The sequence below is a fragment of the Lemur catta genome, chromosome 22, assembly GCF_020740605.2.
Source record: "Lemur catta isolate mLemCat1 chromosome 22, mLemCat1.pri, whole genome shotgun sequence".
NCBI classification, from domain to species: domain Eukaryota; kingdom Metazoa; phylum Chordata; class Mammalia; order Primates; family Lemuridae; genus Lemur; species Lemur catta.
In genome coordinates, this window is record NC_059149.1 from 5,644,510 (window position 1) to 5,671,594 (window position 27,085).

At 37.3% G+C, this 27,085-nt stretch overlaps 1 protein-coding gene across 2 annotated transcripts in view; it reads left to right on the forward strand.

Moving 5' to 3' along the window:
• KAT6A (lysine acetyltransferase 6A) overlaps positions 1–27,085 on the forward strand; it is a 112,578-nt gene that overhangs the window by 60,561 nt on the left and 24,932 nt on the right. For both annotated transcript variants that reach the window (XM_045535732.1, XM_045535733.1), the window contains exons 4-9: positions 1,850–1,965; positions 2,565–2,646; positions 4,921–5,056; positions 6,387–6,706; positions 9,260–9,378; positions 26,042–26,157. In XM_045535732.1, the coding sequence (XP_045391688.1) occupies positions 1,850–1,965; positions 2,565–2,646; positions 4,921–5,056; positions 6,387–6,706; positions 9,260–9,378; positions 26,042–26,157 (889 nt within the window). The remainder of the gene's footprint in view (positions 1–1,849; positions 1,966–2,564; positions 2,647–4,920; positions 5,057–6,386; positions 6,707–9,259; positions 9,379–26,041; positions 26,158–27,085) is intronic.

Here is a 27,085-nt window from a genome sequence, read left to right on the forward strand (position 1 = left end):
AGAGCCCAAACCTAGAGCTGATGAAATTGTGGCAAAACATTTGTTCTTTGCTAGTAGCACTGGATATTGTATCATAGCTTTTGGAAAATGTTTTGACAGTGCTTATCAACCTATCAAGCTATAAAAAATGTTTAATTCATTTCACTTGCCAATCCCACTTTCAGGAATTTATTCTAAAGAATTAATTTAAAAGAAGGAAATAATCTATAAATGAAATAATTCATTTTAGTGTTCTCTAACTTAAGGGTAATAGTCTAAATATTGAACAATAGGGAAATGGTCACATAGGTTACAGTGTCTCGAATCAGTGGAAATAATCAGTTTAAGGAATATAAATATAAAGTTTACTTAAATATAGAAAAGCAAAGCAAAAACTGTATATATGCTATAATTAAAACCACGCAAGGGCTTTCAGCTAGTTTAAAAAGGAAAAGTAGAACATGAAATTGGCTATTATTCTAGGATGATGGGATTATGGATGAAATTTTCATACCTCTTCCATTTTCCTTCAATGCTAGTGATGTTTTGATGATAAACTTACAGTCTTATAAAAGAGAATTCTTTTGGAACAAAAAAGAGAGGAGAAAAGATGATTTAACCAGTCCTTTTGCTCATCAAAGAAAAATAAACATAGCCAACTTTTGGAGGAGGAGGACAAATCTTTTCAGAGTTGAGTGCAAATTGGCTACCATAAATTTTTGAGAATCAAACTGAAACTAACTTTGGAAGAGGAAGCATTTTTTTCTGTTGCTGTTAATTGTGAACACAGTAAAAATATTGCTCTTGGTTTTAGTTTTAGCTTGAGTGCCTTAAATCAAGAGCAGATAATTCACTTTAAATGATGAGATTTTTATTATGTACAGTAGGCTCCCCCTTATCTGAGGGGAATATGTTCCAAGATCTTCAGCAGATACCTGAAATCTCAGGTAATGCCTAACTCTACATACACAGTACTGTGTTTTTCCTGTACATACATACCTATGATAAAGTTTAGTTTACAAATAAGGCACAGTGGGACATTAACAACAGTAACTAATAGTAAAACAGAACAATTGTAACAATATGCCAGCATCACTACTCTTGCGCTTTGGGACCATTGTGAAGTAAAATAAGGGTTACTTAGACACAAGTATGGCAGTACCTCGGCAGTCAGCCTGAGAACTGAGATGGCTACTGATCTGATACACTGAGTGCCCAGCGGGTAGGTAGCATTACAGCAGGGATGATTCACACCCCTGGGTGGGGCATCGCAAGGTTTCTTCTTGTTATGCAAAACAGCACACAGTTTAAAAGTTAAAAGTTGTTCATTTCAGGAATTTTCCATTTAATGTTCTCAGACTGTGGTTGACTGTAGGTAACTGAAACCCTGGAAAGCGAAACCTCAGATAAGGGGCACTACTGTATTTTCAAATTATAAAAGTAACATGTTATTGTTAAAAAGTGAGAGCACAAAAGGATATAAAGTGAAATGTAAAATCCTTCTCCTTTAAAATGTGTATAAGTCCATTTTCTAACTTTTCTTGTGTTCTTCCAGAAATGGCCTGGGCATGTTATATATTCATGTACATAGCAGCCTGTGCATAAACATAATGCTTTGATGCAGGCCTAATAAAAGTTTAAAGTCTGTCAGGTTTTTAATAATCAAATTGGGGGTGTGTGTTCTAAATTCTATTTAATATTCATAAAACTGAATTGGAGTACTAAGTCCTGATGAGACATGTATGATAAGCCTCCAGCATCTTGGTTTTTTTGATATATATTTTGTATTTAAGATAATTGCCTTTTCCTACTTCATTTCTTTAGTAGGGTAACAAAATGTTTCATTTGTGAATTTTTCCCCTCTTACTAGGTCATCCATCCTGTTTAAAGTTTTCCCCCGAACTAACGGTTAGAGTGAAGGCCTTACGGTGGCAGTGCATCGAGTGTAAAACGTGCAGCTCCTGTCGAGATCAAGGCAAAAATGCAGTGAGTATCTGCCTTCCAGCATGAGTCTTTCATTTAGAAGTAGAATGTACAGCTGGCATTTCTATCTAAGTATGACTGGTTATTTTTCAGTCACTTGATCCAATAGAATTTATAACAGTAGCTACTTCAAATTATATGTGATTAGCTTAGAATACTTGCTCATTTAGACTTTGATTATCTCTAGATAATTTAAAGTACCTTAATGATATATTTGCAGAAATACTATGCTACATTAAGAAAATACTCCTGAAATTTCTTGGAGCAATATGGAGGCATTCATTTAGAATGGTCATTTGGTATTACAAAGTGTCCCTTTTTTAAAAAACATACCAAGGTTAGCTTATTTCCGGTTATTGGATATACTTGAAAGTAATGAAATTGTAGTTCTTAATGAAAGATTGGATGAAGCACAACTTTTTGCTAAGTTGGGCTATCCATATACGTAGTTAATACAAATGAAGGAAACTTAGATTTATGGTAACTCATATCTTTTTTGAGATCTTTGAAAGTTCGTATGTTTTATGAGATTATGATCCTGACATGTTTCTGCTTCATAAGGTTAAGCAGAATTGTCCTGTCCTTTTTTTTTTTTTTTTTAGGATAACATGCTCTTTTGTGATTCGTGTGACCGGGGTTTTCACATGGAATGTTGTGATCCACCACTCACCCGGATGCCAAAAGGTGAGAAATACTTTCTGAAATCAAACTGGGAATATATAGGAATATGTTAGTGAAAACATTTTATCTACTTTGTTAAAATGAAAGAATAATTGCTCTTTCTTTTGGGGGGTTTTATAAGTAGGAAGAGAGCTGTCACCTTAAAAGGTGGGGGTAGTCTTTCTCTTTAGGCATCCTAACATTCTTATGTTGTATGGACTTATTATTATTTTCCTCTATTTTCAATATTTAGGCATCCATGAAGGGTGAAGTGGTTCATTTATAAATATTTCCCAATCTCTAGCTAGAAGATAAAATGCTTGCCTTATGTAATATCTTGAAATATCTCTTTCTTTAAGGGGGGAAATGAAATTGTATTAAGTCATATTGATTATATCACTGCTTAGCACTTTTGAGGGACCTAGAGCTGTAGAAATATGTTTATTCAAAACTTTAACAAAATATTATAAGTTTTGAACAAATAAATATCCAAATCATAAGGGTACAGCTTAATGTTACTCTATTCTTTTGACTCTTGTGCATTGAAAGGTATTTAGTTGGGTTATAATTGCCTATTGGTTAAACTTTCGTGGAATACCCGTCTTACTGCATGCTGATAGTTTCTTTTTTAAAAAGTTGAGTTAGTCACCCCTGTTTTGTCCTATCATAAATTCCATTTCGACTCTGATTTTGTGATTATAGGTTTCTTAAGTAAAATGCCTGTAGGATTTTTGATAATGTCTCTTTGGAGAAAGTTTTCCTGTTGATGGAAAAGTATTCAACCATAGGTTTTAGCTGAGTTATCCACTTTAGGATCTTACTTGAATTACTCTTATGCCATTTATTATTACCTTTTGAAAAGTCTTAAATTGATATGTATTAGAAGAATAAATAACCACCTTTCCCTACTTTTTCCATTTATTTCAAGTCTGGACAAGAGGCCTTCTGAGAATCCTTCAAGATAAGAAAGACTTTCTTAGGATTGCTTTCCTGTGTATTGAACTTCTACAAAAGAGATTTTGTGGCAGCTTACAGCAGGAAACATTTTATTTTGAAATTATTTCAGACTTACAGAAAAATGGCAAAAATAGTGCAGAGAACTCTCATTATGTCCTTTCACCCTGCTTCCCTGATGGTGTCATCTTACAAAACCATTGTACCATTATTGAAACCAGGAAATTCATGTTGATATGATATGATTAACTAACTATAGACCTTATTTGAATTTCGGGTCCAGGATCTAGTCCGAAATCTCACATTACATTTAGCTGTCATATTTTCTTAGTCTTCTCCAGTCTATTATAATTCCTCAGACTTTGTCTTTCCTGACCGTAACACTTTAGAAGAGAGTGCCCGTTAGTTATTTTGTAGAAAGCCCCTCAGTTTGGGTTTGTTTGCTGGCTTTCTCATAATTAGATTGACATTAAGAATTTTGACAAGAATACCACAGAAGTGATGTTCTTCTTAGGGCATCATAACAGGTATATAACAGTGTGGTGTCTCATTACTAGTAATGTTAACTTTGATCTCTTGATTATAGTTAAGAAACCTGACAGCCACCTTAAAGTTACTCTTTTTCCCCCTTGGCCACTAACTTTAGCATCTGTTAATGATTCTTGCCTGCACCAGTTATTAACTATGATTTTTGCATAGTTTGTATACTTTCATTATTCTTTATACATTTATTAATTGGAATTCTATGAGGAAGAGCTATCCCTTTCTCCTGTTTATTCATTCAATTATCTATATCATTGTGGGTATTCTGTAATTTATAATCCATTGCTGTGATTATTTTTTTTGCCCAAATTGTGCTAGATTTGGCTATTGGGAACTCCTTCAAAACCTGTGTCCTTTTGACATGCCTTTAATCATTTTTTGAGCACTTCTTTATTTTCTGCCACTATAAGATGTTTCAGATTATCCTGTGTTTTCCCTGACCTGGAATCAACTATTCCTCTATGGAAACCTGGCTTTTTTTTTTTTTTTTTTTTTTTTTTTTGAGGATGGTAATTATACACCAATATCTGAGTGCTGGGTGTAGATCAGGGTTTTCTAACTGAGGATCAGTGGACTTCACCCATGCGCGGGCTTCAGGGTGGATGTGAATGAATCCCTTCCAATTATCTGTAGAATTTTGTATGTATGTGTTTTCACGTTTATGGGGAGGGAGGCTTTTTATCAGGTTTTCAAATGACAGTTCTTTATCTGAAAGAGGTTAAGATCCTGACTTAGGCTATCCGAAATCTTTTGGTGTGTTTATGTCTATCATACTTTTATGTGAAATTTTTTTTTTTTTAGGCATGTGGATATGTCAAATATGTCGACCTAGGAAAAAAGGACGAAAACTTCTACAAAAGAAGGCAGCACAGATAAAACGGCGTTATGCTAATCCAATAGGACGTCCAAAAAACAGGTTAAAGAAACAAAACACGGTGTAAGTTGTACTTTTGGCAAGGTGAGGGGAGAAAAGGATAGGGTCTTCTCTACAGAGTAGGGTTCACTTGTTTTCTTTATGAAAAAAATATTTTCTGTTGTTGTAACTGGCACTTTCCTATAATAATAAGGGCTAACACTTATTAAGCCCTTAATAAAGTGCCAGGCACTGTTCTAAGTTCTTTACGTGTATTAAGTTGTTTAATTCTCCCAACAATCCAGTAAAGTGTAGGTACTGTTGTTACTTCTATTTTTCAAAGGAGGAAACTAAGGCATAGAGAGATTAAATTGCACTAGTTTATATAGTAAGTTTTAAACTGGGTTTAAAATCTAGGTAGTCTGGCACCAAAGTCTGACTCCTAACCATTATATCGCTTCTCTTAAATGAAAAAACAGGGAAAAAAATTTATGTTACCATAGCATTTCAGAGGTTCCTCTCCTGATCTATTCTGAGATGTTTGTATCTATTAGGTATACAAACCACTGGGTGGGTTCTTCCTCTTGAGGTGATGGCTAAGTCCCATCTTTGTGTTCTTTTGATGTAAAATAATTCGCAGAAATTATGGACTAGGAAACTGGGCTATGTCTGGAGGAGGTAGGACAAGATTCAGTAGCTAATTCTGTCTTTTTTTGAATATCTTTATAGTAATTCACCTTTGATGATAGGTAAAATATCTTCAAGCTTTTCAACCTCTTTATTCTCAAAAATTTTACCCATCTTTTTTATACTTAAGTCTGTTTTGTAGGTTATATAGATGAAATGAATGGGCAATTAGCAGCCTGAAATATATAGAAGTAGTATTGTAGTCTGTATTTTCAATATTAAATCAAGCTGTAATTTTCCTATAAAACGACCTTTTGAGTCCTAGCTTTCAGAGAGTAACCAACCCATCCTTATGTTTAGAGGTAAAAGTATGACTCTGAGTCGGTACAGAGATCACAGTATTACAGCTTTATACCTTGAAGGACCTTCGTTGTTCTCTGGTCCAGCTCTCATTTTATAGATGAAAATGCTGATGTTTAGAGAAAATGTGCTTTGTCCAAGATGTACAGCTAGTAAGTGGTAGAATTATGACTTGAGCTCATCTTCTGACTCCTGGCTTAGTGTTCTTTTCACTATAAATAACTAGGCTTCCTGGAAATAGATGTATCTAATAACAATATTACTTCTCATTCATATAGTACTATTTATAGTTTATAGAACATTCTTAACAATATAGATTTTTTTGTGTAAATCTGTAGGCTGTTTACTAATTGTATGTTATATATTAATATAACCTTATAAAGATTTCTTTTTAATAGTTACCTTTTTTCCCTGTTTAATTCTTCAGATCAAAAAGTCCCTTCAGCAAAGTTCGAACTGGCCCTGGAAGGGGTCGCAAACGTAAAATCACTCTCTCCAGCCAGTCAGCATCATCATCATCAGAAGAAGGATATTTAGAGCGAATAGATGGCTTGGACTTCTGCAGAGACAGCAGTGTCCCCTTGAAATTCAACAAGAAAACCAAAGGGCTCATTGATGGCCTGACCAAATTCTTCACCCCTTCCCCTGATGGGCGGAAAGCTCGAGGGGAAGTGGTGGACTACTCTGAGCAATACAGAATCAGGAAAAAGGGCAACAGAAAATCAAGCACTTCAGATTGGCCCACAGGTAAAAATCTGAAACAAACTTGGAAACAGAAAGTATTCCATAAGTGTATTATTTGGAATAACACTAATTATCTAGAATAGATTTATATTTGATTATAAAAATTGATTATGAAATATAAAAACATATTAAAAATACATATTTAGGTGATGCTAACGTGATAACTCTGTCAGGAATTTAGAGGCTGGAGATGAAGTTGCAGAGTGGATCAGTAGGAGCTCTTGGGCAAAAGGAAGCTGCATTTTTGGTAGAACCACAAAGAATATACCTACAGAAATTTGAGGTGTAACCTTGAATCAAGGATAATTTTACGTTTTATAAATTGCTAAGTAAATCATGTGATGAGTATCATGATGCTTGTTTTATTCCCAGAAGGAAATTGGAAAGAGTAGAGGTGAGTAAAATGCTGTTGTTCTACACATAAAGACCAAAATACATGCAAATGTGATAAGGTCATTGATTTTTCTACTTCAAATCTTGACAGATATAGTTTTAAGTTTTCATGGATTATACTTAAAAAGAGAGAGAGAGAGAACCACAGCCCCAGACTGTTTGCTTATGTATCACCCTAAGTTCCCTAGTTTGCAAAGTAGAAAACATCTGTGGAGAGGACTTCATAGTGTCGCAGATAATTCAAGTCAGAAGAGAAGAATTTGATTAGCTTCCAGATAATTAAAGCTTAAAATAGTCTTGTTGCTGAGCCTTGAGTTTAGGAAAACTAACCCTGTGAAGGAAGCAGAAAGGGCTCTGAGGAAAGCAGAAGGAAAAGGAACTCTTTGGATCACAAGGGCCAAAGTTACAGTGTCTCATCTACTGCAAGAGAATTCTTAATTTTGATTTCCTCCCCTGAATGTGCCAGTGGCGAATGAGTGTGTTCACTGCTCCTTCACGTTCCTGCTGACACAAGTTGCTGAGTGCTCCATTACAGGAGGGAAAGTCCTCATTGTCAGATTCGCTGTTCATGCTCTATTGATTGGCTTTTCAGCAGGGTGGCAGCCAGCTAATTACTCTTTAAGCATTTAAGACTTTTCATGTCTTTATCAGCCATGTAGACTGCAGATAAACTCCAGTCTGAGAGTGTTTACCTAAGAAACATTCTAAGAAAATATGCAATCCATTTAGATTGGACTTGGAAAGAATCTCAAAGCAAATCCTAATGAAAGACATTTTTGAATTAACCATTTGCAGTGGAGATGGTTTATTAGAAGAATCTACTAGAAAGTTTTAGAAATAGAAATAGAGCAAAGTATAAAGTATGTGGAGAAGAGAACCAATATTGAGCTTTAGGCATTGGTTTCTAAGCTCTGTCATCTTGTGTACAGTTTAAGGAACAATTTTGTATCTTCTGATGCAGTGCTGTCAAACACTGTGTTAGATCTGTGCCTGCATCCATCTGTGTCATGCACTAGGGGGCATTAAAGGCACTTACTACCTTGAGATTGTACTTTTTTTTTCAATTTGGGAATGTTGTTACCAGTGAGTCCTTGTCCTTTTTCTTCTTGTATTAAATGAATAATAGCCTGTATGTGCAGTTGATTCGAAAAGAACTGTCACTGACTGGTCTTTTTATCCATACTCATGCAAAGAGGAAATGAGGCCACAGCATTGTCATCCTCAAATACAAAGAATAATGATCTACATAATTTTCAAATATTCCCTTCACTAGTCTTTTTTCCCAGTTGAGGAAGATCCATCATGTAGTGGATAATTGTCATTAATTTTTCATACTTAACCAGAGGATTATCATCTGTGATCCTCAGGTTTGTGGAGTTTGTGTCTTAAAAGGGCACCCAGGTCTGTGCAGTGGCTCATGCCTGTAATCCTAGCACTTTGGGAGACGGAGGCAGGACGATTGCTCGAGCTCAGGAGTTCAAGACCAGCCTGGGCAAGATAATGAGACTCCCGTCTACCAAAATTAAAAAAATTAGCCGGGTGTGTTGGCACACACCTGTAGTCCTAGCTGCTTGGGAGCCTGAGATAGGAAGATCACTTGAGCCCAGGAGTTTGAGGCCGCAGTGAGCTATGATTGCACCATTGCATTCCAGCCTGGGCAACAGAGGGAGATCTTGTCTCAAGAAAATAAAAATAAATAAAAGGGCACCCAGAATGTGATGGGAGTTAGGACTTCCTAACATAAGTTAAGGTAGCTACTTCAAAGATTATCTTTTTGAACCTTGATGTGTTTAAACTCATACTAAAAGTGTCATATTCATACTATTTCAAAATAAATTTATACCCTTTAGGCCCTTTTCCTGTTTGGCCTTTGTGTGTATTAAAATATAATTTCTTTTAATGAAGTTTACATTTAGTTATGTGATATTTTTAGGAAGCTTTAAGACAGTTCAGGATTTTTACTATAAGGCAGATATAATATGTAAATATTCTTTATTGAATAGTATCCTTCTAGGAGTCAATTTAGTGCTATCCTCTTCTCTGTTTATAAATAATATTAAGGTCTTTAAGTGGAAATAAAGACTTCTGAAATTTTTTCTAGTTCATGTATTAAACAGAGGATAGTACAGATAACATGTGAGTGAGCCTTTTCTTTATATGCAGACAATCAGGATGGCTGGGATGGCAAACAAGAAAGTGAGGAACGGCTCTTTGGGAGCCAGGAAATCATGACTGAGAAAGATATGGAATTATTTCGTGATATCCAAGAACAAGCACTGCAGGTAAAGTTGGATATTCGGGTTGGGCAATCAAGCAACTTATTTCTGGATGAGAAACAGAGGATGACATTGTAGGTAAAGCAGCAACTTGTCTGTCAAATCTAGAATATTTGTGGTTTGTGTGTATGTAGTTCTGCTGGTTACGATATTCTTTTCAAACCCAAGATAACTGCTTTGGTTTTGCAGATAAACACATTGCATTGATTACCAGTATTATTTTATGAAGAAGAGTTTGGTATTTGACCAAAAAACAAACAAAACCCAAGCTTCTCAAGAGTGATGAAGCACCCATTCATTAATTGAAGACATACTTGTTAAACACTTCTGCCTTGATCCTTTGTGACACATGGCAAGATATAAATGTATAGACAAAGAATCTGCATAAGTGCCAGATGCCAGAGATGCCAACATGAATGACAGAGTTCTTTCCCTTAAATGTAGTTTAGGAGAGACGTGTAAATAAATAATATTATTAATGTGAAAAAATTATATTTTCAATTATAAAATACATTGTGTTTTGGAAGAATAGGGAAGCAAGCATCCAACTCTGCCTGGGGATGTCACAGGAGGATGCATTGAGGGGTCTTAAAGGACATGTAGAAATTTATCAGGCTGATGGGATAGGGTCCTATATCATCCAGAGGAACAGAGTGAAGATGGAACAGACTTGAGATGGGGGAAGCATGCTTAATTGTGGGAATTAAAATGGCTTAGGATAAAGAACACAGGGTGTAGAGAATGGCAGGAGATGAGGTTAGAAAAGTCTGTAGGGACTAGATCATAAAGGCTCTTTGCAACCAACCAGTTTACCATGTAAGCCAAGTTGAGTTCTCAATCTCTTATCTTGAAAGAAAGAATTTATAAGGCTAATGCCGGGGATTCCAGTTGTGTAGGTAAAACTCTCTGGATTAAGAGACCCATTGGTGAACAGACTGTTTATGTCTGTTTAAGACAGTTTTGAAAATAAAAAATATATATATAAATACTTAGCAAGAATTTACTCAGCCTTCTACCGTATTATGATTTAATAAAGTATTGGCTTTCGGTCAGATAGACCTGGGTTCAAGTCTTGGTGTGTCAGTTACTAACTTCTACTTTGGGCAAGTTGCTTAATCTCCCAAGGCCTGTTTCCTTTCCTACTAATAACTAAAATAAAGTATTATAGGTACTATTGTAGAAATCTACATGAAGTTCATTGAGAACTCTAAGGGGGGCATAGTTACGTTCTTCCTGACTGGAAGAACTGGTTTTTTTCCCAAGTAATTTGAAGACATAATGCTAATATCCCTTCACTCATAATTTATTTATGTGTATTTCCTAAAACAAGGATGCTCTCATACATGACCATGATCTAATCATCAGGAGTTTAACACATAAAGTACTGTTGTCTAATTTACTTGTCATGTCTCTTTTGTTTCCTCCTAACCTGGAACAGTTCCTCAGGCTGGGCTTGGTGGCTCACACCTGTAATCCCAGTACTTTGGGAGGCCAAGGTGGGAGGATCGCTTAAGGCCAGGAGTTCAAGATGAATCTGAGCAAGAGTGAGACCTTGTCTCTACCAAAAAATTAAAATTTAGTTGTCATGGTGGCATGCACCTGTAGTCCAAACTGCTTGGGAGGTTGAGGCAGGAAGATCACTTGAGCCCAGGAGTTCCAGTGGGCCATGATCCCACCTCTGCACTCTAGCCTGGGCAACAGAGGAAGACCCTGTCTTAAGAAATAAAAAAAGGAATGGTTCCTTAGTCTTCATCTTTCATGACCATGACAGTTTTTATTCTGTAGAATGTCCTTCACTTTGAGCATGTTTTATTTTTGTTTTATTTTTCATCCGGATTAGAAAATATCACAGGGGTAGTGTGTCCTCCTCAGTACATCATACCAGAAGGCATGTAGTATCTATTTGTCTCATTACAGGTGATGCTAACTTTGATTACTTGGTTAAGGTGATATTCTGCCATGTTTCTTCTCTGCAAAAATTGTTATTTTCTACTTATAATTAAGTATCTTGTGAGGACATACTTTGAGATAAATATGTAAGTGCCCTGTTTGCCATCAAACTTTCACCCACTAGATTTAACATCTAGAGAGGATTCTTGCTTGAAATATTTACTTTTTTGGTCACCAAACATGATTTTCTAATTTTACCATTTCTTTTTTGATTGATACTCTAAGAAAGAACTATTTCTTCTTCCTACTTATTGTTTTCATTTAGACTCATAGATTCTTATTTTATAGGTTATAATCAATTGCTTTTAGTATTTATTTTGATGCTTAAATTGATCCAAATTTGGGCAGGAGGAAGCTTCTTTAAGCTGGCTCCTGTGTCCTTTCTGCATGTCTCCATCATTTTATTTACTTCTGGCCACAGCCAGATGTTCTAGGCTCTTGTTCTAGTCGTAGATCCCTGGCTCCTTTTAGTGGAGAACGGAAGTAAATGCTAGTTCTATTGTTATACTTCCTTAGAAGGCCCGAATAGGTGTCATCCTTATTTTCTCTCTCTGTCATATTCCACAGTCAGTCCATCAGCAAATCCTAATGGTTCGAATATATTCAGAATATGTCTAGTTTTTAACTGCTTCCAAGCTATGGTCATCTCTGGCTTGGGCTATTATGATAGTCTCCTGACTACTCTCCTTGCTTCTACTTTTGCTCCCCACCCCGATCTCTACCCAGGGGCCAGAGTAATTATTTTCAAACTTAAGTTGGATCATATCACTCTTTTGCACAGAAAATCTCCTGTCTTTCCGTCTTGCTGAGAATTTTTAAAAACTCAGAGCCTCTATTCTCCACTCCAAGGCTCAGTGTGGTCTTGTGTCGTCTCCTGTTTGGCTGCTCTCGTTCCACTCTTGCCCTTATCACTCTGCACCAGCCGCGGTCGTCTCCTTCTCAGACACACTCAGGGCACCTGCCTGGAGCCTGCACTTGCTGTGCCTCTGGGTTGCCCTGCCTCTAGTGTCAATGCTGCTCGGTGTGTCCTCTTGTCAGAGAGGCTTCCCTGCCTCCCAAACTGTTAAGACAGCTTACCTGCCCGCTTTTTCTACATGGTACTTACCACCTTTTGAATTTAAATATTTGCTTCTAGAATGTAAGTACCTAGAGAGCAGGGACTTTCTTTTTGGTCACTGCTGTATACTGAGTACTTGGAATATAGTAAAAGCTAGGTAAATATTTGTTTAATGAATTGGTATTTGAATGAAATTTGCTGCTAGGAGAAGTGGGGCAGTAGTTGGAATGATAGGAATATGGAGAGAGAGATGACCAGAGAGAGTGAAAAGAGGGGTGGTGAGCTCTGCTGAGGCTCAGTGGAGATAGTGTAAATTCATATTGACAATAATCTGGCTAATTGTGTGTTTCTTCCAGCATGTTATTAAACTTGTGATTGTCCCCATATGTATCTGGCATCAAGGAAATAAGTAGATATTAGAAGTCTAATTCATGGTTATTTTCATTGGCAATGCACTAAAATTCTGTTGGTGGTGATATTTCTCCATGGGGTTTATTCATTTCGTATTCATGTGCTTGGTACTAGAGCTACAGGGTAAACAAAAAGACATAGACTCTACCTTCATGAAGATTTTGGTCTTATGAGTGAGACATGAAACAGCCATAAAAGTAATTACAAACTAACAGGAGGAAGAAAATAAGAATGCAGTGAGAGATTATAACAGGAGCCTCCTGATGTACATTGCTGAGGGTTGAGATTAGAGGGAGTGTGAGAAGGGAAGCCTTCTTTGAAGAAGTAACAATTTATACAGAGTTCTAAAAGCTAAGTCCAAAGCCAGCAAGGGAATAGAGCTAGAGAGAAGAATATTCAAAATGCAAGTAGACTGCCTGTGTAAACATCTTGAGACATGAAAGAAGCTGATAAATTTGAGGAACTGAAGTTCAGTGTAACTAGAATACAATGAATAAAAGGTTTCACAAGATGTGATGCTGGAGAGAGAGAGACTGAAGCCAGAATTTGGGATTTGGGGTTTTATCATAATTGTAATAGGAAGCCATTGAATGGTTTTTAGCAAGGAAATAGCAAGATCAGAGTTTTATTAAATACTGGGGTTTTTTGGCCATTGCATGAAGAATGGATTGGAATTAAGCAGGATTGGAAGCAGGGGAACTGCTTCCTAGGCCTTTTCCAGTGATCAGGTTGAAAGTAGATGATAGGTTGGCCTAGAGAGGCGATAGTGGAAACGAAAAAGAAATGGTTGGATTTAGAATATATTTTAGAGAATATATATTTCTGCTGATTCAGAACTTGATGATAGATTTGATGTGAAGTTTGAGGGAACAGAAGATTATCAAAGATGACTTCCACACGTTCTCTGACTTAACATAATGAAGTGATTTGAAGCCAATTGGGAAAGTTAATGTTGATTAGATAAGAGGATGTTTTGAATAATAAAAGGATTCATAAAGATAATACAGAAAGTCATTTTTGATAGCATAGATATGGCTTAGTAAAAGTGCTTCAACCTGAGTTTCAAAAATTTTGTAAGATTTCATTACAGTGTCTTTGATAGTCTTACAGTAGCACCAACAAAAGATAGATGATAAAGGAGTTAATGTTGGAATCCATCCAACCAGCAGCACATAAATTTATTGAGTGCCTACAGTGTTCTAAACTGTGCTAGTGTAGGGGGTAGACAGACATGGTTTCTATTCCCTCAGACTTTACAGTCTAGAAGGAAACTTAACTCAAAAAAGCAAATCCAGTATTTGCTTATAGTGATTATTTTGACTAATTAAACTTTGTGTAGAACATTAAGTCAAGAATTATTGAAATGTTTACCAGGATATTTTTCAAAAAAGGTCATCCATTGATTTTTATTTTTAAAATTATTGTAGGCAGTAGGTGAAGTAGGGATATAGTTCGCCTAGTACTGTGTTCTGTCATTGGCTATACAGTGTGCACCTCCATAAAGAAGAGCTGCCGCTGAAAAGTGGAAGCATGAAAAAATTAATAGTATAGGTTTTTGTTCTAGAATTTTATTTCAACTGTGATTGTATAAGCTTGAAGGAAATGATTTTTCCTGAAAGATCTATCAGCAGAAAGAAGCATTTATATTCAACTCATTCCATTGCAACATAAACAGCCTTCCTGAAATATATAGGATGATTTTTACTTAAAATTTCACCAAGGAGAACATTATATTTTTATGCTAATTTTAATGCTTTCTGATTTTGAAGGATTCCTTTGGTTTTGTGTGGTTCTAAAAAAGTTACAGAGCGTTTTTGAAATCTGTGTGGGCTATTAAAATATTTTGCTGCCTTGCATAAAGAGTTAGTTATTAAAATAGAGTAAACTAGGTTCGGCAACTTTATTAACCCTATGAGGTAGGGATTATTATCCCCATTTTACATAGGAGGAGATTGATACTTTTAGTTGAGTGACTTCCCCTAAGTTATATAACTAGTAATAGTAGAGCTGGAATTAACACTTAGGCCTATGTGACTTCAAATTCTGTGCCTTTAATCATGGTAACATCCAGCATTACCCTATAAAAAAATGTTACGGATGCAGCAAAATCATTAGGCATGTACTAGGTGCAAACAGGCAAAGGTGCCTAGGAAGATAAACAGCAAACAGTGGCGCTGAGCACCCAGTAAGCATCCTTCATGAATGTGTTCGATGATACAGACTCTTCCACATGTTCACAGATGTTCATGGTTTGCTGTGGCAAGAATTTGTGTGATCACAAAGTGGTCACAAAAGAAGCAGGGCTAAAGAATGATCAGATTTAGGTAAAGTGAGAGAATTAGGGCTTACCAGTTAGAGTATCAGCTTTAAGGCAGAAATGACTGCTTTACTGTCTTCCTCCTTCATTCACTAGGGATACATTCTAAGACCCCCAGTGGATGCCTGAAATCATGGATAGTACTGAATCCTGTATACACTATGCTGTTTTTTCCTATACATGAATACCTGTGATAAAGTTTAATTTATAAATTAGGCACAGTAAGAGATTAACAACAATAACTAATAAGATAGAACAATTATAATAATATACTATAATAAAAATTATGTGAATGTGGTCTCTGTCTCTCTCAGAGTATCTTATTGTACTGTACGTACCCCCACTTCTTGTGATAATGTAAGATGGTAAAATTTGCACCGAAGCTGACCACAGGCAACTGAAACCATGGAAAGCAAAACCTCAGATAAGGTGGTACTACTGTAAATATCTCCAGCTGGAGGCAAAGACACATTTTTCTATTTACCTGTGTATTCCTAGAACCTGCCACTAAGATAGCAAGCAGAAGCTCACATTTATCCAGTGCTTACTACATGAATGATGTAGTGCTTTAAGCGCTTTGCAAGTATCAACTCATTTAATCCCTTCAACAAATCTAGTAAGTAACTATTAATAGCTCAACCAAGGTTCCACGGCAGAGATATTAATAGGATTTGAACTGTGCTGGCTATTTCTAGTATCTAGACTCTTAACTGCCATCTTAATAAGTACTATAAATTTGAGCTAAATTGTCAAATGAACGAACTCAAAGTACATCTAAGCAGCCTTTAATATGTGACTTATGTGAATAATTAATGGGTAAATGCCTTAACACTGCGGTCCCCAGTCCCTGCTCCCTGGCCTGTTAGGAAGCAAGCTGTGCATCACCACCTGAGCTCCGCTTTCCTTGCCCCACGCCCATCCATGGAAAATTGTCTTCTGTGAAACTTGGGAACCGGGCCACACAACAGGGGATGAGCAGTGGGCAGGCAAGTGAGGGAAGCTGCATCTGTATTTACAGCCACTTCCCATGGCTCACATCGCTGCCTGAGCTCTGCCTTCCCCCCTCACCCCACCCCATGAAAAAATTGTCTTCCATGAAACTGGTCCCTGGTGCCAAAAAGGTTGGGGACCACTGCCTTAACACACTAAATAGCCCCCATTCCCCATTCCTATTAATAATTTCACCAGTATCAAGGAGAAATCACTTCAACAATAACAAAAAAATGTCGGGTATGTTGAAATCCTGTCATGCCACAACTAATATCCTCATGCTAACTTTCAAAACCCTCCAAAATCCAGGTAGTTCAATTTATTTCTTACTGTTGCCCAACAAGTGTTTCACTTATTTTATCTCAGAGTAAATTATAGGTGGTCCTCAATTTGCATGATGCAATGTTGACTGAAACCCATGCATGTCAGAACTGAGATCAAATCTGTTGCCTCAGAAATGAGGACACAATTCTGATATGCATGTTTCCATTAAAATGGTGCCATAAAAAGCAAGGACTGCCTTTTTTGGCAAGTGTTGTGTTTTGTATGTCTTTTCCACATTGTGACTTGCACATAGTAGGTCCTCAAATATTTGTTGACCTGATGGGCCAGTAATCACACTGTCTTCTGTATTTATAGTAGCACCTCTCTTATCTGAGGGTTTACTTTCTGTGGTTTTGGTTACCCATGGTCTGAATGTTATCATCTCACATCATCACCACAAGAGGGATGAGTACAGTACAGTAAGATATTTTGAGAGACAGAGACCACCTTCACATAACTTTTATTACAGTATATTATTATAATTATTCTATTTTATTATTAATCTCTTACTGTGCCTAATTTATAAATTCAACTTTATTATAAGTATGTATGTATAGGAAACAACATAGTAAATACAGGTCAAGTACCCCTTATCTGGAATGCTTGGGACCAAGAAATGTGTCAGATTTTTTTTGGGGTCCTAGGATATTTATGTTATATATTTACTGGTTGAGCATCCCAAATCTGAAATCAGTGCTACAATGAGCATCTTTTTTGAGCGTCATGTTGATGTTCAAAAAGTTTCAGATTTTGGATTTGCAGATTGGGGATGCTTAACCTATATAAGATTTGATAGTATCTATAGTTTCTGTCATTCACTGGGAGTCTTGGAATGTACCTCCTGTATAAACAAATAATTAAAATCATGTGCTTAGTAATAGGTACCTTTTTACTACGTGCCAAGTACTGTATTCAGCATTATATACCAATTTGTTGCACTTGATTCAACTGTTTTTAACTACGTGCCCCCATTTTGCAGATGAAGACATTGAAACTTTAGAAGGATTATTTTACCTAGAGTTATACAGTTGTTAAATACCAGAGTCAGTATTTGAACTTACGTAATCTGACTCCACAGCCTTAACTCTTAACTGCTAATTTATGGTATAATGTTACCATAGAGATATGCAGAAGATGCTATAAGAATGAATAGGAAGGCATCTGACTAGGGATGTTAGGGAAGTCTTCCTAGAGGAGGTGCCATTTGACCAGGGTGTTGAAGGGATGAGTAAGAGTTTACTATTGGGTAAGACAAAGATGTTATTTCCAATAGAACAGGTTCCGTGTGAGAAAGCTTATTGAACTCTTGGAGCTATGTAGTATGTTTGGCTGGAATTCAAGTGAGATGAGATTGGAACGGTACTAGATAATGAAGATCCTGTGTTTCATGTCAAAGAGTTTGTACTTTATCTTGTAGGTAAGTAGCCCTTGAAGAACTACTAGAGAATTTTAAAAAATTGGGTAACATCTATTTGTACTTCAGAAACTCAACTCTGGTGATATTGTGAGCAATGGTTTGAAGAAAACCTGAAAAAGGACATTTATCTACCAGTCAGATGATTATAGCAGTCAGAATGAGATGTGACTGGGGCCTAAATGAAGGCAAGGGAGACAGGTAGTAGGCAGAGATAATCTCACAGATAATCTTTCTGAGAAAAATTCAAGATAGAATGGAAAACATCTAGTGTTGAGTTGGGACTGAAGGAGACGGTAGAACCAAGAAGGTTTTCTTGTGTTCTGTTTTGAGTAGGTGGTGATACTAAATGTAGAATATAAGAAGAAGAGCTTATTTGGATGGAGAGAGAGACTATGCTTACATAAACTGTGGGATTGTGTGAAATCTAAATTGGAGAACTTTGGCAGACTGTTGTAGATAGAGATATACAGGAGGGCTTTGGGTACATTTGCCATATTACCAGCACACAGATGATAGTTGAAACCACATAGATAATAACCATAGTTGTTCTTATAGATAACATTCATCTAGTAATAAATATTACTGAGTTCTGGTTACTATGTTCTGAGCACCTGAGACAGAGCAGTGAAAAAAACAGATTTGTTAAGGAATCCTTCCTCTTGGGAGCTTACAGTTGAGCTTACGGTGGAATGGAGTAAAGTATATGGTGTACCATGTGGTAGTGTCGCAGAAAAAAGGCAGAGGTGGAAGAGAGAATTCAGAGGGAGAGGATGGATGTGTACAGTGTTGAATTGGTGGGTTGGGGGCTCTCTCTCTGACATTTAACAAAAACCCGAGGAGATGAACCATGTAGCTATCTTGGGAAGAGCATTCCAGGCAGAGGAGCAGGAAATGCAGAGGCCCTGAGTCGGGATTTGTGCTTGGCATGATCAAGGAAACACGAGGAGACCAACGTGGTTAGAGCTGAGTAAGTGAGGGGAAACAGTAGTTAACAAGGTCAGAAACGTAATGGGAAGCCAGATTTCGTGGGGTCGTCTGGGCCATTGTCAGGACTGACTTTTACTCTGAATGAAATAGGAACCCTTGAAGGGTTTTGAGCAGAAGAGTGACGTGATGAACTTAGGTTTTAACAGGATTGCTTTGGCTCCTGTTTAGATTGAGGGGGCAGTACAGAAGGAGGAAAAACTCGAGGAGACTTAAAATTATCTAAGTAAGAGACACGGTGGTTTGGATGCTAGTGATTGTGGCAGAATTGGAATTCTGACCATGTCTGAAGGTAGACCCTTAGGATATGCTGATGGATTGGATGTTTGTGAAAGCAAGGGGTCAAAGATGATGCCAGAACACAGTTGAAGGATGCAGTTGCCATTTACTGAGATGAGGGAGCATATAGGAAGAGGATGTTTAGGGAAAAGAAGATCAGGAGTTTGATTTTAGATGAATTAAACTTGAGGTGCTTAGAAGACAATTCAAGAGAGGGGATATCAAGTAGGCAGTAGGATATATATCTCTAGAGTTCAAAGAACAGGTCTAGACTAAAAATTTAAATTTAGGACTCATCAGCAAGTAGGGAATATTTAAAAGAATGAGACTAGATGTGATCACCAAAGGAGAAGAGAACTTTGAGGAGTCTTGAGGTAATCCAATGTTTAGAGATTGGAGAAATTGAGAAGGAATGGCCAATGAAGGAGAAAAAACCATGGAGATTGTGGTTCCTTAGAAGCCAAGTGAAGAATATCTTTCAGGAAGGAAGGAAGGATCAGCTGCAAAATTCTGCAAATAGGTAAAATGAGGGCTGAAAATTAATGATCCGATTTAGCAACATGGAGGTGATCTTGGGAGCAGGGGAGGGTGAAAAGATATTTGGAGTGGGTTCAAGAAATACTAGAGGGGCCGGGTGCAGTGGCTCACACCTGTAATCCTAGCACTCTGGGAGTCGGAGACGGAGGATCACCTGAGGTCAGGAGTTCAAGACCAGCCTGAGCAAGAGTGAGACCCCCATCTCTACTAAAAGTAGAAAAAAGTTACCTGGGCAATTAAAAATAGAAAGAAAAAAAAAATTAGCCGGACATGGTGGTTCACACCTTTAGTCCCAGCTACTCGGGAGGCTGAGGCAGTTGCTTGAGTCCAGGAGTTTGAGGTTGCTGTGAGCTAGGCTTGATGCCACGGCACTCTAGCCCAGGCAACAGAGCAAGACCCTGTCTCAAAAAAAAAGAAAAGAAAAAATAGAGGAAGAGAATTGATTATAGTAGTACTATCTGGCCACTGTTTTGAGGTATTTTACAATGAATGGGAACAGAGAAAGAGACAGTAGTTGGATAGAGATGTGAGGGCAAAAAATGATACACATTTTTTTTGGCCAGGCGCAGTGACTCACGCCTGTAATCCTAGCACTCTGGGAGGCCGAGGCAGGAGGATCGCTTGAGCTCAGGAGTTGGAGACCAGCCTGAGCAAGAGCAAGACCCTGTCTTGACTAAAAATAGAAAAATTAGGCGGGTGTGGTGGCACATGCTTGTAGTCCCAGCTACTCGGGAGGCTGAGGCAGAAAGATTACTTGAGCCCAGGAGTTTGAGGTTGCAGTGAGCTATGATGATGTCACTGCACTCTGCCTGGGGTGACAGAGCAAGACTTTGTCTCCAAAAAAAAAAAAAAATATATATATATATATACCTTTTGTGGAAGGAATAATTTATATGCTGATGGGAATGACCTAGTAGAGGGAAACTTGATGATACAAAAAAGAGGGGAAAACTGTTGGAATGATGTCTTTGAGTAGGTAGGAGAGGATGTCATCAGCACAAAGGTGGAGACCTTGGCCTTAGACCAGGAGCACAGAGAGTTTTACCACAGCACCAGGGAAAGGTAGGGTGTATGGCACAAAGGCTAGGCATGTACCGATGTGGTTGAGGAAAGCTGTGGAAGTACTCTTTTGTTTGCTTCTAGTTTTTTAGTTGAGTAGGAAGCAAAGGCATTGGCTGAAAGTGCAGATGGAGTAAGAGGTATTGGAGGCTTGAGGAGACAGGAAAAAGTATGAAATTATCTTTTTTTTTTTTTTTTTTTTGAGACAGAGTCTCGCTCTGTTGCCCGGGCTAGAGTGAGTGCCATGGCGTCAGCCTAGCTCACAGCAACCTCAAACTCCTGGGCTTAAGCGATCCTCCTGCCTCAGCCTCCCGAGTAGCTGGGACTACAGGCATGCACCACCATGCCCGGCTAATTTTTTTTGTATATATTTTTACTTGTCCATATAATTTTCTTGCTATTTTTAGTAGAGATGGGGTCTCGCTCTTGCTCAGGTTGGTCTCGAACTCCTAACCTCGAGCGATCCACCCGCCTCGGCCTCCCAGAGTGCTAGGATTACAGGCATGAGCCACTGCACCCGGCCTGAAGTTATCTTTTAGGAGAATGGGAGAGTGAGTAGTGTAGGGCCCGTTCGTGGTTATGAAGTATAAATAGAGGCTAGTTGGGATGATTCTGTGTTTTTCTCCAACCATGTTCAAATGTGAGGGTGATATGACTTGGATTGTGTGGAGAATTGAATTTAATGAGAGTTGGGATTTTGTTGTTGAGTCAGGAGAGAAGGAAGGAAGTTAAGGATATATGAAAAGATGGAGTTACACGGAAAGACCTCAGAGTCTAAGCCACCCGGAGAAAAAGGAGGGCGTGAGCAGAGTGAACAGCTGGTGGGATCACTGGATTACAGTTCCTCTGGAGGGAAAAGATAAGAGGGCGGAGGACAGAATTCTAGATTTTATCAATATTTAGTGGTAAAAGTACCAGCAATGAGATGGAAAAGGAAATACCTGGTTGTAGAACAGAAGGGCTCAGGAGGAGAGAGCTGGAGGAAGTCGTTTATCCTGTGAGCTTCTTGGCTTAGCTGTCAGTGCTCTTCATACAGGCCACAGTTCTCTGTCCACAATTCTGAAACCTAGAGTCCTGAAAACTTTAAATTATGGTGATATATATAACATAACATTTACCATTTTAATCATTTTTAAGTGCACAGTTCACTGGCATTAAATATATTCATATTGTTGTGCAACCATCACCACCATCTCCAGAACTTCTTCATCTTGCAAAACTGAAACTTGATGCCCATTAAACAGTAACTACCCATCCTCCCAGGCCCTAGCAACCACCATTTTGTTTCCTGTCTTCGTTAATTTGACTACTCTAGGGATCTCATGTAAGTGGAATTATACAATATTTGTCCTTTTATGTCTGGCTTACTTCACTTAGCATAATGTCCCTAGGTTCATCCATATTATAGTATGTGTCAAAATGGCCTTTCTTAAGGCTAAAAAATATATACCACATTTTGTTTATCCATTCAGCCATCAAGGGACACTTGGATTCTTTCCACCTTTTGGCTGTTGTGAATAATGCTGCTATGAGCGTTGGTGTATGAATATCTGTTCTGGTACCTGCTTTCAGTTCTTTGGGGTGTATACCTGGAAGTGGACTTGCTAGATCATGTGGTAATTCTGTTTAATTTTTTGAAGAACTACCTTACTGTTTTCCACAGCACCTGTACCGTTTTACATTCCCACTGGCAGTGGGACAAGGGTTACAGTTTCTCCACATCCTCATGAACACTTGATATTTTTTGGTGTTTTGTTTTGTTTTTTTAAATAACAACCATCTTAATGGGTATGAACTAGTAACTCATTGTGGTTTGATTTGCATTTCTACAGTGATTAATGATGTTGAACTTCTTTTCATGTGCCTATGGGCCATTTGTATATTTTCTTTGTGGAATGAAAAGGATTTTTTTATAACTCATTTTGCAGTAAGATCCCACTTTACCTCAACTGAATTGTTGGCAAAGCATGATCAGAACTAACTTGAGACTATTAATAATTCTTTACTTATCCTATTTAGTGTGCATATTCATGTTTTGCTAAAGAAATATTAATGTGCCTGATTATGGAGTGCTACTCCAAATTCTGCTGGGGCAGATTTAATACACGTGTTATGTACTATAATAATACTTCTCTAAAATCAGAAAAATTCAGAATTCAAAGCACATTCTACTCCAGTCCAAGGATTTGGGATAAGAGTTTGTGGACTTGTAGAATCATTTCTTTGGAAAACTAAATTCCAGTTTAAAAAAAACTTACAAACTTTTAGAATTTAGGGAGAAATTAATTGAGGGCTATTTATACTTATCTCACCTCTACTCATTTTGTTCTTTTCTGTCTTTATGCCTCACTCTTACTATTCCTACCCTGGTGTTTTTGCCTGTTCACCTCTCTGGGCCTTGTTTTTTCCATCTGTAAAGTGGGCATGTTGTTTTCTACTTTAAGGAATGGATTGAGACAAGAGTATAAAGCTCAGGGTGTGGCACCATTGTTACTCCACAAACCTAATTGTCTTTATTCCTTCAGTTCATGCTCTCTCCATTTTGGGGCATGTAAATTCATTCTTACATAGCTCTTTCATCATGTGACTTTCAATCCCAAATGAATGGAATTGCTCACTCTAGTGTTCCCGTGGGAAAATAGTCAAATAACCAGAAAGACAACTCTTCTCCCCACATTTCACAGTCTCATACTGATAATAGAGGGGCCGTCCACCCTCTCCTGTCACCTCAGAATGTCATTCCCTGGTGGGGAAGGTGGAGGGGAGCTATCTAATGGACACATAGGGAAAAGAAGCGGGGCTGTAGTTACATAAATTGGTAAATTAATTACAAAATTATTTACATAATTTTGGCGTTTGTACCAGATCCAGAGTTGAGGCAGGAGTGGCATTTTTTATATTAGAAATTGTAATTGGATAAATCCTTTAATGTAAGCTAAGAGTTTTATTTCTAGTAGGCATATTTACAGAGTTTTCTTTTGGTTTTGCCTAGTTACTAATATGTTTAGTGGTCTCTCTTAGTTATCTTATTAAAAGATCAATTGTGACCTGGAATATATGTCATCTTTTAAAGAATTGGATATATTCAAATGAGAATGGGGATATGAAGTTGCAGAACTTGAGTTAAATGTTTAAAATATATATTTTTATGCCCTTGATTATATTAGATACCTGCTGCTTTGGAAAGTCACATGTTTAATGAAAAAGGAATTTGGGCAAAAATTTTAAAATGACCTGGAAAATGTGACCTTGTAATTGGAGATGTTAACATTTGATTCTGGCCAGGACTGGGTTAGTGAGTGGTGTAGATGCAGCTGTTGCTTCCTCCCTGTGTGGCACAAGAGCCTTTTTAACTTCTAAATCTCGTACACAGGGGCACCCTCACTCCAGAGGCTTGCTCCCGGGAGTTGGGAGTGGTGGCGGGCACTGGATGAGCGCATGTGCAGGAGCCTGCGAAGGTTGGGTGGAGTGGGCAGAGGGGAACCTGCCGCGAGCCAGTTCTGTACAGACTCTCTTAGTTGCGGTGATGTGCAAACAGTTGTACTGGAACTGGATATCTACTTTCACATCAGGCATCCGCCTGGAAGAGCAGCGGGCAGCTGATGGGAAACCTCACAAGCAACAGGCAGTGCCACAGCAGGTGCATGTCTTCAACTTTTGGGCTTCTGATTTGGTTCTTGCCATGGAAAGTTAGATTTGATTTGTGGTGTTTGATTATTCTGAAAATTTTCTATATTGCCATTCTTATTTTGAGCTGTGACAACAGATGAAAAGATACACTTTATGAGCTAGAATATGTGGTTCTGTCATGTAGTTTAAAGAACAGCTTTTTAAAAATCTTTTTACAAAGTTCTGTTTTGGTTTTGAGAAATGAAAAAAAATCTTATTTTAACCCTGCTTTGTATATTTCTTCACTTTTTTTTTTTATTTGGAGGAGCCCCAGCACTTAGTGTTACAACACAATTTATCCAATTAATAGATGTTTGTCTTTTGTTTTGAGGCATCTAAGGAAGAGCTTCAGATTTCACTTGGCTGTATTCCAGTATGAAACCTGAGATAAATCCCTTGGCCTTTTATAAAAGAACAGTGGAAAGACCAGGAAGAGTTTTGAAATGAGTTGTAGTGAAGAGACTCCTTTCTTATAAATGAATTTATATAAAACCAGTGAATAAAAATCTCTGATCATTTTAGTTTTGTTATAAGATACGTGTGTTATGTGTGTGTGTGTGTGTGTGTGTGTGTGTGTGTGTGTGTAGGCTCCAAAAGGGGACTTTTAATAATCTTAGTGTTCTTTAAAGCTTAAAATTGAAGGATAATTTTGGTGGTTCTTTTGATGAAGAGTTATTAATGCTTGTATTTGATTAAGCTGAATTCTAGTTTTGTCAGTTAATATTCATGGAGCTTCTGTGACACCCACACCCACACCCACACCCACACCCACACACACACACACACACAGACACAGACAGACACACACACACACACACACACTCACACACATTTATATATGAATCTGTTGCTAGATTGGGTACAGAGCAAAACAAATTGCCCTTGAATTTAAGGTTTTAAAACCCGGTCTTTGTTGTCTTTAGCAATGGCTTATGTTTGAATTGCTGGTATGGAAATCAAACAAGTCATAAAAGCTTTAAAAGTTATTCTTTTTTTTCAGTATAGTTGTTCAGATTATTGCAGGGATAAAGGGCATAGAGATTGTTTTCAGCATAAACAGAAGGTAGAAAAAAGAGGTAATCTATGTATAACAAAGTATCCTTTGGTCAAATATGTGCAGAACTACTAATAAAGGGAATTTTAGGTATAATATGAAATGAAGACTCTCTTGATATTTGTTTTGTCTTATTCTTTTTATACTATTCTTGAACATCTACTCCCCTAAACCATAAAATTATCCTTTTCTATATGTGTTTACATGTTCAGTAGGTCATTTCCTTTGTTGTCAGCTGAGGTGGTAGATGTATGACTTTGGCAGTGTTCCCCCCAAGACATACTTTTAAAAAAATTATATCACCAAATGCCAGCAGTTTCTATTTAATAACTAAGTCATTGAGTTTAGTTGAGGAAAATGTTGTCAGCATTATTATATATAGAAAGTGCGATGGTACCAACTGCATTTGGTTCTAAGGGATTTAATAACATTTTTATTCTTTATTTGGTCCTCTATTTAAAGAATAATACAGCTATTTCAAATAAACTTGTTAGCCTGTTCCTGGCTTTTTTGTTGTTCTCCTGTGGAATCCTGAGACTCAAGATGTTTAGATTCAGATCCCCTTGTTATCTCAGTGGATCTAATTTAGCTAACTTTTCAATGTATTTCTTAACTGCACAGAAAGTTGGAGTGACTGGTCCCCCTGACCCACAAGTCCGTTGTCCTTCCATCATTGAATTTGGGAAGTATGAAATTCACACCTGGTACTCCTCCCCGTATCCTCAAGAATACTCAAGGTATGTTTTGAGAGACCCTTTACCTTCTGTTTTAGATCCTTAGAACCCTTGAACAAGAAGGATCGTGAAGATGTTTACTCCAGTTTATTGTTTTACATTTACATTTGAGAAAACTGGGGGCTTTTAAATGTCTACAATAGCAGCATGCTTTGGCAGCCACTTAATCCCAGTTGAGTTTAGATTTTCTCTTCTGTAACCTGTCTGAAAGCTGTTAAGATTAGAAACCTGACACATATTCAGAATAAAAGGGGAATGTCTTCACTCCTTACACTAATAATTTTTTAAAAGCAAAAGAACCATATGTATAAGTTAAAATAACGTTTTACTTGAGTAGCCTTTGATCTGAGTTTTTATACTTTAACAAACTTAGTGAATGGTTTGTTTTCCCAGAAATAATTGCACAAATGGTATAAAACTATAATTAAATAGCTTGGGTTTCCAGATATAAAAATTGATCGCTCACCAGCTTTTTGGGATAAGGCAGCATGCTTGGTGGAGCCAATTTGGTTTCATGACTCAGCTCCAAAATTTATAAACTGTGTAACGTTAGAAGTTACCCAACTACTCTGTGCCTGAGTTTCCTCATCTGTAAAATGGGGATGCTAATAGTGCCTACTTCATAGGGTTATTATGAACATTAAATGAGTTAAAACATGTAAATCACTTAGAAACTGGTAAGTGTTCAATGTCACTTATATTTTTTTCTTTACGGTTGAAATTAAAAGAGATAAAATGTGATCAAAAATTAAACACTGGATTATTTGAAGTACAACAGTTGTATTAATGCTCTCTAACCTGTAAACTACTTATGCCTCCGTTTTCCATCTAGCAGGGTGTTGTAAGGAGTAATAAATTATGGTGCTTTGTGGGTTAAACACATCATCAAAGTATTCTCGTCATGTAACTTTTTACCTATCTAGTAACATTG